This window comes from Megalops cyprinoides, chromosome 10 (genome assembly GCF_013368585.1).
Source record: "Megalops cyprinoides isolate fMegCyp1 chromosome 10, fMegCyp1.pri, whole genome shotgun sequence".
Lineage (NCBI taxonomy): Eukaryota > Metazoa > Chordata > Actinopteri > Elopiformes > Megalopidae > Megalops > Megalops cyprinoides.
This window is the reverse complement of record NC_050592.1, coordinates 19,075,531-19,092,332: the sequence shown is the minus strand read 5'-3', so window position 1 is coordinate 19,092,332 and position 16,802 is coordinate 19,075,531. Positions and strand designations below refer to the sequence as shown.

At 39.0% G+C, this 16,802-nt stretch overlaps 1 protein-coding gene across 2 annotated transcripts in view; it reads left to right on the top strand.

Annotated features, from left to right (window-relative positions):
• The first annotated feature begins 9,620 nt into the window (after window positions 1-9,620).
• The window catches only part of LOC118784532 (protein Jumonji-like), a 99,384-nt gene continuing 92,202 nt past the window's right edge, over window positions 9,621-16,802 (top strand). For both annotated transcript variants that reach the window (XM_036538808.1, XM_036538807.1), the window contains exon 1: window positions 9,621-10,157. In XM_036538808.1, the coding sequence (XP_036394701.1) occupies window positions 10,113-10,157 (45 nt within the window). In that variant the 5' untranslated portion in view covers window positions 9,621-10,112. The remainder of the gene's footprint in view (window positions 10,158-16,802) is intronic.

Sequence of the window (16,802 nt, the reverse complement as noted above, 5' to 3'; positions counted from 1 at the left end):
GCACTTTGGAAACATCCCTGTGGGAACACAAAAAATGTAACATGATAATCATTTAAATCTGGAATCCTCTGGTCATTTAGTCATTTGAAAATGTACAGAGCTTTAGACATTACAGTGGAGAATGCAAATGACAATACACTATATCCTGTAGCATGCAGCTACACAGTGCCATCTTATGCAATTTAAATGCTAATACTTAAGTGTAATTCCAGTATGAGTCATGATCAATGTAAAAAAAATAACATCACTGTACCACTTCACTTTGGACGTGGATGGTGCTATACCTGTAGCACACCTTATGACAGTCTCTGTTGGTTTGCATAAGTGTTGTAAATATATATGTGCATATGCAAGGGCAATACGTTGTTGCTTATGTGCAGGATCACTAAGTAGTATTAAAGATTAAATGTTCATAACATTTACACCTGAAAGTAGAAATTATTTATTTGGTATCATTGACATTTGTATTTTTGTCCATTGATGTCACTTTCTGATTGATGAAGAATTCAGAGTTCTACAAACCAGTTCTAGGCCACTGATCTTTCTACACTTTCTCATTTTTTTAAGTCAACACACCAGAGATAAGATGATCTAGGTTGCTACCCCCTAGGGACCTCTCAGCAAAAGATTTTTCTTATTATTCTATTTCAAAAAACAAACATTCTACATGAATAAATGGGTATCTTGTTTCTTTGTGCATACAGGTTGTCTCATTGTTATCATTTGACAGAGTAACCTGTGATAAGCCTTGTACTCTTGGACAAACTCTTACAGTGGTATTTTTTCTCCTTTTTGTGTCTGCAGACAGCTGTGATGGGAAGACCTTATCTCTTCCACTGAAAAAAACGGACAGGAATGTTGAGGATGTCTCCTTGCAGCTGGTCCTTTTGACATGGGTTTGATGCTTTATGTGTTCATGCAGCATTATTGACCAAACAAAAGGATGCACACCAGTTTTAATGAGGTTCAGCATTAAAACACGTGACATATCTTGAAAAAGTAACCTTCTGTACCTTCTATACCACTACACATATTGAAACACAAAGGAATCTTCTGATAACTTTTCAGATGCACACAGGAGGTAAGTCCAGGGATGAGTCCATTTCACAACTGCTCCATCTTTTTCCAGTATATTCAGTGGGTATTTTTTCCAGGGAAATTCAGGGATATTCTGCTTTGGATCAGAATGGCTTCTCTTTCCAAATGAAACTGCCCTTCTGCCCCAGCTAACTGTCAGACCATCAGATGTGGTTGTAGGTTTACATTACTCACCCTTATGTAGGGCATCTGAAGTATTGCCCATTTATACAAATGGATATTTCCTGAAACAAGTTACAGGTGCTTTTCTCAATGGCACAATGGCACAACCCAATACAAGCTTAGGCCTGCAAACTTCTGGTAATAAACTCTGCTCCTTCACACCTATGCCACCCACTAACAAACCAAGTGTACCACAGTAGCTGCCACTCGGCCTGAGCAAACCCCAACGTGGCATGCTGTGTGAGACTCGGCCAGCGCAGATGTGATGATAACATGGCCTCTGCAATTACAAAAATATTCCACTGGAAAAGGTTCAGACACATGATTGATCTTTGGAAAAGGCAGGCTCGGTCATGCTGTGTTTTACAGAAAGTTACAAATCCAATACGTACTGTGCTTTCAAAAATAACCAAGCATAAAACAAAATAGGGCTTCAGTAATATGACACAGTAGTTTTATTAGGTGAATTATTTGCCTACTAGATGGCCAGTTGGGTGTATAACATCACTTATTTTGTACATTATATCCACTAAAACTGGACATGTTGCAGAAGCAATTCAGGTTAAGAACTGTACATAAGGGCATAAGAGCAGTACCCATTTTTGAGGGAGCAACTTTCTGGTAATAAGTTAATGTTCATAACCACTATGTCAAAGGGTTATGAGAAACAACCCTCAAGGAATGCAGGGCACTGACATAATGCAGCATAGCGACCTTAATGGTAAATGGTATGTGATATTCTCAAATGAAAGTCCCTCTGTGTTTGCAGCTTATCTACAGTCAGTGCATGTTTATCACTGTTATTAGATTAGTGTAGACTTGGCCAGAGATGCAGAGTAGTGGGGAAGATTGGATTGTATGTTATATTGGATTGTACTGGATTTATATATTTTTGGATTTTAAACTAGAAGGTTGCAGGTTTGAATCCTGGCTGTGACACTGCTGTTGCACCCTTCAGCTGAATTGCACCAATAAATATCCAGCCGTACTGGAGAGTATATTGAATGTCATGCATCTTGTGCTAATTTGTGCGTCTTATGTTACCTTAAACCCGTGCTAATTTTCCCAGTGAATGCATGCACAAATCCTCAGAAAGGTATTTCACCACTTGCATTAGCACTGTGGGGAGTGTGAAACTAAGAAGCGTTACAGTTGGTGTTCATAATAGAAAAGGGCTCTTGGTTGCTCATAAGGACTGTAATGTGTCCTCTGAACAGGCGGTGTTGAGTTGCACAGACGGCTTAAGCATGTCTGTGGGCGGGGGAAACTGAGCCTTCGTTTCACTGACAGGAAACCAAATACCCATTTCATAGCATCACATATACACCATGGCGTGACACTATAAAGATCCCCAGGAACAGAGTATCGGTATATATGGTGTTCTGCAGGGTGCCATTTATTCTGGTACAGATGATGCTGTCAGCACGGCAGAGAGGTGTCACTACTCAGAATTGCAGACAGGAGTGACCACATTATTTCTCTCAGCTGTCTTGGAGTTGAGCACAGAGCTCCCTGGGTCTCACACCTGTCTTCACGTCTCTCGGCTGCATTAAGAGAAGCTCAGGGATTAGTATTCTCTTACTCTGCTTTTGTGCTCAATTCAAGAGCTGATGCACACTGTGCCCTATGCCTTCATTAATCTCAATAAACTCTACTGCGCCATACCTGTGGCCCTTGAGGAGGGTGCATTTTAAACAGCTTGTACTATCTCCAAATATTTTTAAATGTCTTTTCTGTGGATATGAATTTTCCACTAAGCTACTAAGGGAAATATTAAACAGTTTGCATTATTTGTTTGCACTGCTGATTTGGTTGCTGTTACTGTTTCATGAGCAACATGTCATACATGCTTAAGGGACCAATGGGCAATTCCAGTCTAGCAAATTAGCAACTATGGTGCTTTTGCTTTAACACTGCGTAAACAAATTTGGACAAGTGTTAGCCCAGTTTTTTTTTTTTTCCAAATTTTCCACATAATTGTAAAATTAAACAATCTCATTTCATCAGCCACTGAAGTCAACAAAAATATAAAAAATATTGTGGAAAAAAATACAAAAATGTACTACTTGCTTAAATGAATTGCTCAAAACTAAAGACAAATTGCTAAAGCCGTAAAATTAAATACTTCATCATTTTATTCAACTGACCGCATTTCAATTTTCAAATAACATTTATAACACAAGCTTAAGAATACGGAGCATTCTAATATAGTAATTATATTGCACATGCCACGAGTTTTTACATAACAATAATAACACGTAAATTACATTTACATTGGAATGTGCACACGCGCGTAAAACGTAACCACAAGCGTTTGAGAACATGTTCATTAACAAAGTCTTTAAGAGTGCATATTTCCCGCATGCCATATGATTTTACTCAAAAAAAGAGTCATTTAGTGTACATTGCGAACCGGTCGTCAAAGCAGCTCCAAGTTTTCCTTTCTCTTTTCATTTAATGTGACATTATGTAGACTATATTTATTAATCCTACTAGGAAAAGCTTTTCTCTGAAAACACTGCGGTCGAGGTATATCACCTCGGTCAAGTGGTCGCAGTTTAAAATGTGTGTGCCCTGTTGAATGAATTAATTCTGCAGTCGCCACCTAACAACGACTACCATTCGGTCTTCTGTCATTTTGTTTTAGATAGAATCTGCATGATTTTTTGACATTTACAGGAGTAGAGCTATCTCTCACGCTCACCAGCAGAATCCAGACCCGATCGTCAGGCTAATTTAAGATCATAAACGCACCACATCTCTCTCCCTACTGCCCACCTAGCGATTATTCAATTAGCCCAAACACAGACACGTCTCTTTTCATGTGGAACTAAACAGCTAACAAAGACAAAAAAAAAAAAAAAAAGTTAAGAAAGGGGCGCGTGCAACTAAATTACAAAGTCTTAGGGGAAATGTAAATCGGATGAACCTCAGCAATTTCACAAAACAGCGATTCTTTTCTAATTTTGCAAACCACACGGATTAGGTAAGCACCTTCAAAAAATTATCACGCTTAAAAATATTTCACTTGTGAGGTTAAGTGAGTGTTCTGAATTGTGTTCAGTGAAAAACAGATTTAGCCACCTTTAATAAACCTAAAGAAATTTGGTCTTAAGATAAAACTTTCTGAACTGCCAATGTTTTTAATAACAGGGCTTTACAATTGTCTTTCAATAAATGGAAGCATCCTCTAAGTCTTAACTCTCTGTAAGGCATAAAGCAGAATTTTCAGATGGCTAAAGTCTTCAAACACTAATGATGTACCAACTGTCGAAGTTAAAAACAATAATTACAGGGGAGCTTAGTTGGTGTTGACTAGTGAGGGCTTTAGACCCTTTTAGGATGACAGTAGGTACTCTCTGAAACACTTCCCAGCAGCCAAAACAATCACAGCAATCTACTGGCATCCCCACTCTGTCTACTACGCTCAAGTTCATCTACTGTTAATTCAAAAGTTGCTATAGAGGTTCAGCTAAAGAGCTGTAACTGTTGAGGTGTTAAGTGGTTTTCAGTGATTAAACTTCTCATTCAACAATAGGATTGAGAGAAATTTCCATGTGAAGCACATAGAGTTGTATATTCTGCTGCAATAGAAACTTTCATAAAAGTTGCCTCTCTCTCTACCTCACACCCATGCTAAAATTAAGGCATGGGTATTGTGTCTGCTGCATGTGTTTTCCTCCATGAAAGGGTCATTGGTCAAAGGTCAGTCTCTGAGAAGTTAATCCCACCATGCCAGTAGTTTGCACCATACCACCAACAAGGTCGCTGAAATACACCTCTCTTATCTTCTTTCATACTGCTGTTGTCTTGTGCTTTAATTCAGATGTCGAGGGATTTGCTTTGTAAAATACATGGGAAAAGAAGAAGTTTAACCAAAGGTATGGTACATGGGAGCCTCCTTTCTGGATCTGAACCCACATCCAGGCTGATAAATGTCTAGTGGGACTCCCAAGCTTTTGGATCTGTCCTTTTGTCTCACCCCCTTTATGGCGAATGAGTACTGACCTTCCACTTATACCCATACTTTATGAGTGTGGGATTGTGGAATTGTTTTTGGAATAAACACATTGCACTGTGTCTGGTTTCAGCACTGGGTTAGTCTGATGCAATTACAAAATGTGCTTTTTATTTCACAAAGGACTTTTATTCTCAAGATACTCAGTCATTTGTGGTGTCATACTTATATGAGACCCCCACAGTTCCCACTGTAGATGGGAAGTGTGATATAATGAACAGTGCTTGTGATCTTTTCTGAATTCTAGGCAGAGCATGGCCAAAATAATCAGCATAAGCAAAATAAGCAAAATAAATAACACAAGGTTTTGCATCACTCGGGTCATTTAATGACAGTGAAGGCTCTGCATACTTCCAGATGTGCATGTGTGTATCTATCTGTGTCTATTTGTGTATTGTGAATATTTTGTTTTCATGTGTTTTCTGGGCATTTAAGTTTTTCATCCATTTGTGAAACACTACTCATCACACTGGCCTCACTGATATATGGCAGATTCACTTTGATCACTTACTTTTGACTGCCAACCTTCAGGGTTGTGCTTTGAAAAAATAAACCTAAGGAAAGTGATCAAGTTTTGCAATGGCCACCCACTTTGTTTGGACTTGGTGCATCTAATGAAATACTTTTCCCTGGTTTAAGAACTTTTTGCCTTTTCCAGATAATTTACAATAAAGTTTACATCACTAATTAGATATTCATGTTAAAGATTAGTAGTGGGGTCATATATTCCTGATGTTTGCCGTATATTTAACTTAAGAATGTGACCTAAACCCAACCTTAAGCCCAAATCTTAAACACACTGTTTTATAAATAGAGCTACAAAAATAAGCACTATAAATATGATTCATGTGAGAAAGTGTTTATGCGGTTAAGGAGTACACAAATAAATGGTAAAAGGAAAAAAGTCATTTTTGGATGAGCGATATAACTCACTATGAGTCAGCTAGGATGGTGCATCCAAGCTGGTCAAAAAAACCCCAAGATAATCAAAACCACAACACTACTAACACATGGAAAAAGTAAATACAACGAGTGATTAAGGATTCAATTTTTTTGTTTTGTTTTAGAATGGCAGCTACAATGACAGATATATTAATGAATAGTCAAACTTGAAATGAGGACATGAAGATGGAAAAATACTTTTTGCATTCAACATGAATTGCTATGAAGACTAGGAAATACAACAATTTTTTCTTTTAAGTTAAAGCAAAGCTCTCTCTAAGAGTCATAAGAGTGACTATTCAAAAACAGTTTCTAAATGTGTAGACCTTGTGTAAAGAGAGTAAAGGTATATGTTGTGGTTACGGTGTGGAAGTCTTTCACCATGTTTTCTACGGCACTAATGGGCATACTCTGGCCATAATTAACTTATAATTTCATCAATACTGTTAGAAATTCATCAATTCCCAAATGAACACATGCTGTATGGTATAAAATAAAAAAAACACTGAAACACAAAAATGGCATAACTTACATTAAATAAAATTATAAAATTTTACATTCGAGATAACAGTAGAGTAATGTACTTTATCAATTAGAAGACACATAACACATATCACAATGGAAGAAAGACCAACCATAAGGAAAGCTCCTTTCACATAACCTAGCCAGATTGCTAAACATTTTATCATCAAATGGACAGGAGTGGCTTTCTATGTGATGGACAGATTTGCCTATCATGTTGTATACTGCAGTGTGTTCACAGAATTGTTGTCCGCAATTCACTAGTTTCAATATGCTGCTGTAGATCAACAATGAAAGGCACAACAAAGAGTGTTACATTAAATGAATGACCTTTCCCTCAGGAAATAAATTTCAGGTCTCGTACTTGTCAGTAGGGGAAGGAAGGGGATAGTCGGCCAGCGGTAATAACCATTTGGCTGCACGAATCATCTATCAGGACAGATAGGGATCTATCAGAACAAGAGATGATGAAAACTCCTTTTTACTGCCAAGCCAAAGACATTCTATTGATTATTTTGCTATCTCACAGAACACAGATGAATTACCTACTCTAACAGATAGAAGTGACAACATTTCAATGGCCAGCTGTGGGTAAAAAACAAGAATGTCTGCTTGACTTTGATGTGCTGAATCACTAAAGTGTCATTTATACAAGCAATACAAGAAAGGCCGTTAAAGTGATCAGTGGTAAGCCTCTACTTAGGCTCATGTATCAGCCAAGTGTCAGACCTGCCTTACATACATCTGGTGACAATTGTGCACTTAAGTATGCATGGACTGCCCCTAATTGCAGGGAGGAGCATTGCTTGTTATCCACTTGTCTTGAGAAATGCTGACTACATGCTGATTGAGTGGGTGAAGTACCCATTGCCTCTGATTGTTCAGCCGTCGTGCATACATTTTCAGTTTAGAGCATGCTGTCACCAGTCATGCGTAAGACATAGCTGGTAAGCGAGGGAAGCTGTACTGACCCATTTAAACTGAACATTGATTTCTATCATCTGAAATTCAGAAGACATGTCTGTGAGACCCAAGTGTGACCGTCTATACTACCATATTGCCACTCTCCTCTCTTTGGAAGTGTGCCCATTGTGTTATTCAGAGAACTTGGGGAGGGGGGAGTATCTGGTGGTGTAGGCTAAAACCGTCTGTCTTGGAAGCTTTGGATTATGATTTGTTGTACAAGTAGAGATCTTCAGGATACACACATTAATACTTGGGAAGACCTGTGGGTCAGAGGGATGAGTGGAGAAAAAGTTAGGTGTCAGTGTTATGTTTTAGAATACCTCCTCACTGCTCCCTTGGCAGCTGACTTTCCGCAATGGACCTTTTCCCCTCTGCATGTCCTCACAGCACAGACATTTTTTGGAGTCTATTCACAATTTCAGTATAGACACCACTCTGTTGCTGCACTAACACATTCTGTGGCCAAACCATCATGCGTTTTTCCCCTCTGCTTCAGCCTCTGTCCACCTCAGCCTTGGCTTGGCCTCTTAAAGATAAGTATGCAACTCCCTTCCCATACGTTGCCCAGATTGGGATCCCAGGTGCTCCCCCACACTGAGATTACACTGCACTGCAAAGCCAATGAACCCGTTACACAGTCTTCGATATCACTGTTAACAGTGGTTACACCTATTTTAAATGGTACAACTGAAACATATATAATTCATATAATAATAATATATATAATTTATATAAACTTCGGTCAAATATAATTTTGTAAAAATCAACATTATTCAAGTAATCTATATAGAATACATTTTTTACCCATAAATCTTTTACCCATAAATTTTATATTTTCTGCCCTGTCACATCAGGCATGTTACATATGCCTAGCCTAGTGAGAAGTCACTGTCTCAAGTCAACAGTCTAAGCTAATAGCTGAGCTCTGACCAGAAAATTCACGAAGAATTGTGGAAAACAGAGATATACCACACCTGCACCTGGCTGCAAAAATTGTTTTAAAAGGCAAACTTGTATACCACTGCTTACCTTTTAAAGTGCCTGTTTCTTGGTCACTACAACACACACTAGGAAGTAGGTATGGCATCCACCAAGTTACGCGTTGGTTGGGCACAATGAGCACGACACAGTATCAAGAGTAAGGCCCGTTTTGGACTGTCCCATAGAAATAATCACAATGACCCTGACGTCTAACACCTTACAAACATTTACTTCTGTACCATTTAACCTATTGTTAACACACAGAATTCAGATACAACTTCGTATTGGCTCACAAAAAGTGGTCAACTTCCAGCCATTTTGCAGTTCTGTTCTTTTATGGCTTCTTCTGAATACTGAGACATAAGCTATCACTTTTCACTGAAACTGAGGTAGGCGTCTCCACATCACAGGGACCAGTGTCTAAACAGCCCAGCCACTGTTTCATAATTGCCACCACAGTGGTTTTGTGTCTTGGACCACCTGGTGTCCTATGAAATTAAAGCATAACTTTCATTGCCTGGTGTTCTGGAACACTTGGGCACATGTCTCAGAACAGGCAGGTTGGTGTCTCAGAACAGCCCAGCCCAGTGGAAATGACACTTCTGTTGTGCCTAGTGTTTCAGAATACGTCATGCTACAGCTCCTGCTATTTAATGTTGAAAGTGGGATCTTGAATACTGCAATCTTTGTGTTACAATTCTAGTTCCTTAACTACTATGCCACACCACTGTGTATCATTTCCAACCAATTTTTCTACATGGTGCGACACCTGAGTGCGGATTTGCTCACGGCAAAGAAAACGGTTTTGTATTGTTACCCGGTCCCTAAAGCAGAAGTCCTTTTAAAGTTACCGCTGAACATGGTCTCGACTGTGATTGGCCAAGGGTGTAGAAGAAAGAAGCCTGCTGAGTGCAGTTTATTAGCGGCGCTGGAGAGTTCAATCATCTACTGGTAGCTCCAGCCAAAACGTGACTCCAGACCTTTTATTTATTTTGTTAGCTAGCTACCTTTGAATTCATTTCTCGCACAAGATGTAACTTCCCACAGTGCACAGAAAAACGCTTCATAATACTCCTCGGTTTTATTGGATCCAGGAGAGTAGATGACGTGCTGTTTTTGCCACTAATGGAAGATATTGTTATGCACTACTATGAATACGTTATGCCGAGGTGATTTTTGTTTTGATTAATTTTCTTCTCTATTTTGTTAGTGAATCTCAATTTTTGGATTTACCATCACATCGTGGAGAAGGAAATACATTAGAGGAATAAAACATTTTATTTAGCGAGCTAGCTATCTTGCTAGTTAGCTATCGCCGGGGATTTAAATAATCTGACGTGTTCCAAGAAAATAGGAAGGAGAAAATACCGAAAAAGATTGATGTGGCGATTCTTTCTTTGCCAAATATAACTGGGATTGCAGAATGAGCAAGGAAAGACCCAAGAGGAATATTATTCAAAAGAAATACGTAAGTGAATCTTTACTTCATCTTCCGTAACGCTGACCTTAGGTTTAGCCAGCCAGCTCGCTAGCAAGTTTGTAGCTATGTCTGATTTGCTTGTTTAATGAAAATGCATTGCCTATCGCGTTCATCTTGGGCTTTAATGGGTAGTCTTTAATAACGTCCCCATTTCTGTTTTTATGTCTGACCCATGAAAAGTTGTTTTCTGCAGCTGTACATAATCATGTCCTTGTTTTAATGGGCACTGATTTGGGGTACGCGTGCCTTTCACATCATATCGAACCAGAAAGCTAGGTAGTTTAGTTGATCACTTACTGATCTTCCTTGCAAATAAAATGACCATGTTTAAGAATAATGTTACAATGCACGATGTTTGTTTATTTCGGTTTATTAGTCAACATAACAAGTGTTTTAAATACCCCGAATTCTCCCAATATTTGTTTCCAGAAATGGCTTTGTTTGCTATTCATGGGTCTAGTTCACAGGCGTGCAGACAGCCATATATCGCCTCTGGCTTTTTCCGGGTTTCCTTTCCAAATGCAAAACATTTTCTGTCCTCTAACTATAACAGCCTAACACAGTCATCGATATTTCAGCCACTGTTGATGATGATTGGAATGCATGTGTGTGTTGTGGTTAGAATTCACTTACAGGTTTGCAGAAATCGACAGGCTAATTGCAGCGAGCGTGTAGTATTTGATCTTTATTTTTCTCACTGCACGGGAAGGGGAAGGGCCCGATCTTTAATTCTTCTTTTTTAATTTACCAGACTTGTAGGTGTAATCCTTAATGTGCAATATGTGTTTAATAGCACAGGCTGTGAAGCAGTTAAAATATCGGGATGCGTGATGCAAGTTTTTTTTCGTGTCTCTGTGTGACCTCCGTCTGGACTGATGGGAGATATTGAGGCAGCTGGGTTGGTTAGCTACATATTTGGGCATTCTCTGTACTGTTCAAACACATGAGCTGAGGGATTATTCGTTTAGGAATGCCCTCGTATGCTTGCCGCACAAAATATCCAATGGTACCCACCTTTGATTAGGCACAAGGACACGGGGGATCGTTTTAAGAAGGCACTCGTTCCAGTCGCATTGCAGAGGTTCGGTACACGTTGTGTGAACGAACAGCAACCATTTTTTTTCTTTAGAAGAAAGAATAAAAGTCTGCCATATGAGAGAAGCCGGGGTTATGCACGCTGTCATCCTTCACATAAACAATGTTTACTCGCTTTTTGTGAGTACTTAAAGCTACGTGAGGGGATTTCAAGAATGTGTAACCTAAACAAAGAGTCGGTGCTGTTTCACTGCACAGTTCTGTATAACCTTATTTAGCATTTAACCCTTACTAGCCATGCCCTCGTGCATTTGTGTTTATTAGTTGTATCCACTTATTTGCCTGGAGCTAGCTGTATTTCGTAAACCAGTAGGAATATGCAAATAATATGTATATTATCTGGCTAATTAAGATAGATGAACCTAAACTATGGTCTTTATCAGCCGTGATCTCGCTGGACATCTATCTTTTGCAATGCCATCAATGGTCTTCCTGCATCGTGAGCTAAGGGTCGGCTAGCACAAAGCTAAAGATCTGGGGATGCCGCACGATGTCTCCTAGACGGAATTTGGCCTACTAAGCCATTTGGCGACACAAATAACGCGTTATTTTGTTAATGGAATCCGCTGTGTAGCTGCTTCGCTAGCCTGATCAATTTTGCTTTCAACTGATTAGAATTCCAAAGCAACAGGTTAAATTCTAACAATGGAGTACCCCGGGTAGCACATCAGCCCATCTATTCACCATGATGTCACTAAGGGCGAGATTCTTAAATATTAATGAAGTGCTTTAAAAGTGTGGCGTGGACCATTATATTTCTATAGAATGAATGGATAAACCCCTAGTTACTCTGGTGGAAAAATATGTCCTTGGCTTTTTAATACTTAAGAATGACGTAATAGGGTGGCCCATGTGGACATTTTTATAGCAGTAGTAATAATATAGGCTGGAGTATAATGTAATCCAGTCTAGAGTTTTTCCACATCTCTATAACATATTGGGTCAAACAGGGAACTCAGTTAACATCAGGAGAATTTTACCGAGGTTCACAGGGGAGAGAGGGCATTTAAGAAACAATAATAATCAGCTCGTTCACTCAGGATCTTGCTTTTTATGTTTTCTGTAAACTGGTGCAGATATTAATGAGTTGTTGTAGATAAGATGAGCTGTTGCTGAAGCACTGTCAGCACAGCATCAAGTCTTTATCAAATGTGTTTTTGTTGCTGTAGATTTTGACTTGAATGGTACTTTCAGATTTCAGATTGTCCAGCTGAGTTAACACTTACGGCAGGTTGAAGTTTCTTTGTGGATAAGTTGCTTTTTGGGATCATAACTTGACATGTCTCAATTGACATTGAGGTTTGCCAGAGAAAAATATGATTGCAGACATTTTAGGGCCTTTTTTGCGGCACCAGAAACACAGGATCAGCGTTCCTATGTGGGAATTGAACAGGGTGTCTCTTCCAATCCCTAATTAGATTGCTAAACATACAATGCTGTGTGGGCTGAGGCTGTCATTAAAACCTCCTCAGGACTTCACATGGGATTTGGCAAGAGCTGAGACAGGCTTGAGCTGCTGTCACAGATTCTCAAGGCTTGTTGGATGGCATTGGTGTATGCTGAAACAGGTTAGGAATTGGGCTTATAACTGGAATGTTACAGGTTTGATTTCCAGTGTGCTACCGTAACCTTGGTCATGGTACTTAGACTGAATTGTTGCAGTATATGTCCAACTGTGTAAGTGGATAAGTTTTGTTGTGTTTTTTTTTTGTTTGTTTTTTAAATTTATGCTATGTAAACCTCCCTCTTTTTCTGTTTCTCTTGTGTGAAAGGATACTCTTACAGATTCATGTGTATGTATATCTAGGGATTTATTTACTGAAAGTATTTTTCTGAAAAGCTGCTGTATTCAAGGAGCTGCTTCTTACTGTACTTTATATGAATAAGTGTATTTGAATGTGTAAGTGCACTTAAACATTATTAATATTCTGTAGGTATTTAACTCAGTCACAAATTTATCTTGCTTTTTGTGGAATATACAATTTCTAGCCCAATCTTGGAAACATACCCCCGCTTATAACATCTGTGGGAAGATAGGATTCAATTCATAGTATTCACTTCATGATCATCTGGTTTATGACAGGGTTTTCAGGAATGTGATGTTTGGTAGAAGGGGAGACCACATTTAATTATTGTGCACACACATTATTATAACTTAATTTGTTTTTTATTGGCTTGATTTTGTTTGATTTGGCTCCCAGTTCAGTTCAGGGCCAAATGGGAATCATGTAGGCCTACTTTATGATACATTTGGCCCAGTTAAAGTACATGCATTTGTTAAACAGTGGTTATTATAACAAAGCACTTAGTACCCTTGGATTTAACAGAATTCAAAGTGCAACTATGGACTCAGTCTGTCAAAACAAAGGTGTGGTATGGAGGGAAGATATACTTTCTTTGAGAAAAGATGGGCTTTGGGTAGGAATGGGAATTTATTGTTGTCTTGGGGCGCTTTATGGATGTGGGCCTCTTTGTTTCTGTTCTCCTTCTTACCACACTCCATCTTGCATAATTCTTCTGTCTAAACTAAACATAAACTTAACATCTGCATCTGAGTGAAATCAGAATGTTTGCAGAGCCGGGTGAGGGTGATTGTGCTAGCATGTTTGTTTCAGTATTATTTTGAAATATTGAAACGGGAGAAAAATGTGTGCCTTTTAAAGTCAATTATTTGCCATGGTTTTGTATTTTTGTGCAGAGTAGACTTTACATTTTTAAAAAATTTAAATTCAGTACAGTGTCTTTTCTCCTTCTTGGAAGTTTTTTCAGAACAAGATGGTAAGAAGGATCTTTGGGGTTATCACATCTGTTGAGGTTTGGCAGCAATTTGGTGAAATATCGTTGACACAAACTACACTGGAGAAGATGTAGCCCACACACTGAGCAGAACCCCTGCCCCTCTAATTCAACCTTTCCTCAATTAGTATAGGACAATTATACAAGCTTGGTGCTGGAACAAGGTTTCAGCATCCTTTTCCTGCTTGCAGCAGGGGTTTGTCGTAATTCATCTTTGGAATAAAACAATGAATAAATAAACGCAAGGAAATGAAACTACGGGGCCATGATTGATATAATGGGGACTGCATAAAGGGAGGAGAAGTTGACCTTTTAATAGATTGTTTCTGTTGATGTAGTTTTAGATATGATTGGGATGGTTGCATGTTGAATATGTCAGCACCGCTGCCTCTTTCTGACTCTTGTGATGGCCAGCTATGTTAGGACCTTTCACATTTCCAGTGTCCTTAAATGCCACAGTCCCCTCAATACTTCAGACCTAAGTCCTCTACAGACTTTAGGCTACTGTGTATATGAGACCATGATGTTGGCCTTGATAATTTCCTTGTTTGTAGCTGTGGTGAATTGTTTTTGAGCTGGAGTACAGAGTGAAGACAGTTAATGCTACTAGTCTGAGGAAGTAGATGTGAGAACAAACATAAAAGTTCTCCTCAGGGTGAAAATGTGCTCTTGTCCCTGTCTGACAGCAGCACTTGAATTCTACAGGTTTTTGTGAGTCAACAATGACATCTCTAATAATTATAGTTCAGTGTTAATTTTAAGAATTATATCTTCTGTGTTAATCATTCATGTTCCAGTAATTTCTGTAAAATGAATTGGCTTGTTGTTTTTATTTGCACTGCGGACTCAGGTGCCATAAAATTCCTAATACAAAGTGCAATATAAAATATTTCAAACAGAGCCAGAGTATGGCTGTTTAGATGAATTGGCACCAGTGATCTTTGCCAGTCATTTGTCATCAATAACTTTAGAGGCACAGAAAGTGGCACAGTTGCAGTTTCAGTCATTTAATATTTTTGTGTCTATGTGACACAAACATATGTTGTGGAGTGACAAATATGAGGACGGTGCCAGGCACAGTAACGGAGAACACATTTCTATGTAGAAAATGACAGCGAGGGCAGTGTTGGCTTTTTATGAAAAACAGGCCTCTGTTAAGGCTCAGCTGGTCCTGGACTCTAATTCATGGCTCTGTGTGTGTGTGTGTGTGTGTGTGTGTGTGTGTTGAAGGGAGGGGGGGGGGGGGGGTCAGCACAGCTGCTGTGGAGGTCTTTACAAATGTAAAGAGGCTGTCAGTGTTTGTTTCATCAGGCGTACAACTGATGAGGCCAAGCTGAAGAATCCACTTCAGTGTGCGGCACACAGAAAAGAAAGAAAACAGACCATGGCTGGAGCCTGCAAAGGCCGCCTGAGCCCTGCAGCTTTAACATTTAAATACAGGCCCTAGACAGACCCCTCCAGGTTGCTTATGTTTTGTGCTCGAGCCCAAATGGGCTTCGTTTAACCTTATGTTTTCATGCAGAAAGTTCTGTAATATGCTAATGTCGACATTCCAGCGCTCACTGCTTCATCTCCTGGAGGCGTGGCGTCATCGCAGTGGGGCAGATGTGATTGCCTTTGAGGTGTTAAAGTACAAGAACTATGTGAATTAATTTCATACATCATTCGTTTTCTGTTTCCCTACTCAAGAGGAAGTGCATTGGGATTGCAATGGTGTCTCCCCTCTGGAGAAATGTTTGATTTTTGTTCATGACTAATGTTTACCTCACGGTTCAGTGCATAATGGTACATTCCTCCGTCACAAGGACGTGGTTGAATCTTCTGATCTTTCTTTTTTTTCCCAGGATCTTTATAAACCTAAACCTGAGCAGGCTGAATTATCTCTGAATGCTTTATTGAATGCTGCCTTGGTTTTTTGTATACTGCTATTCTCCATGTGTTTTAATGCTTGTCAACATAGTTGCCTCTTTGGTAACTTATTTGAATGGAAGATATACTGTAAACAGTGTCTTCCTGAATATAATGGGTTCAGTGTCAACTTATTTGGCATTCTGTGAGTCTGTCCTTACTTTTCAATATGTTTTAAATCTGTAACAATAAACTAAGTTCAGACAGATAACATCAATTGACATTCTGTAAGTTATTAACATATTTCCATTTCTACATATGATTCCTTTACAGCTGGATTTACTGAAGCAGTTAAGATTAATTACCTTGTTAAGGGTACAAATCTGCTGGCAACTGAACCTGCAACCTTTGGGTTACAAGCCCAGCTCCTTATCCACATTTTAATGTCTTGCATTTAAAATGCCACAAACTGCACATTATCACTGAGAGGCTACCTTTTAGTGTAATAAATAACAGTGTTCAAAATTTGATTAAGTTGAGTTTGATGTTTCCAAAGCAGCAGTTTCACAACGGGTGAAAATGACAGGAGTTTTCGGAAAAATTTCTTTGATGGGGTAAAGTTTTGTGTTGTCTCTTTGACAGCAGATTAATTGCACCCTGTTTGGCTGGTGCACTGTTAAGTGAGGATCGATATTATACCACTTAGTCAACACATGAATTTGCCATTATTGGATGTTTCAGCAAAATGTACATGCATTTACTTAAACACTTCATTTTGTACCCATTATGTGTTCATCCTACAGAATTAAGTAGAAGCAGTAATAAAAGGCCTTTTAAGTTTATGCAGTGGGTAATTTGTAGTGGCGGTGAGAGAATTGCACAGGCAAGTGCCGT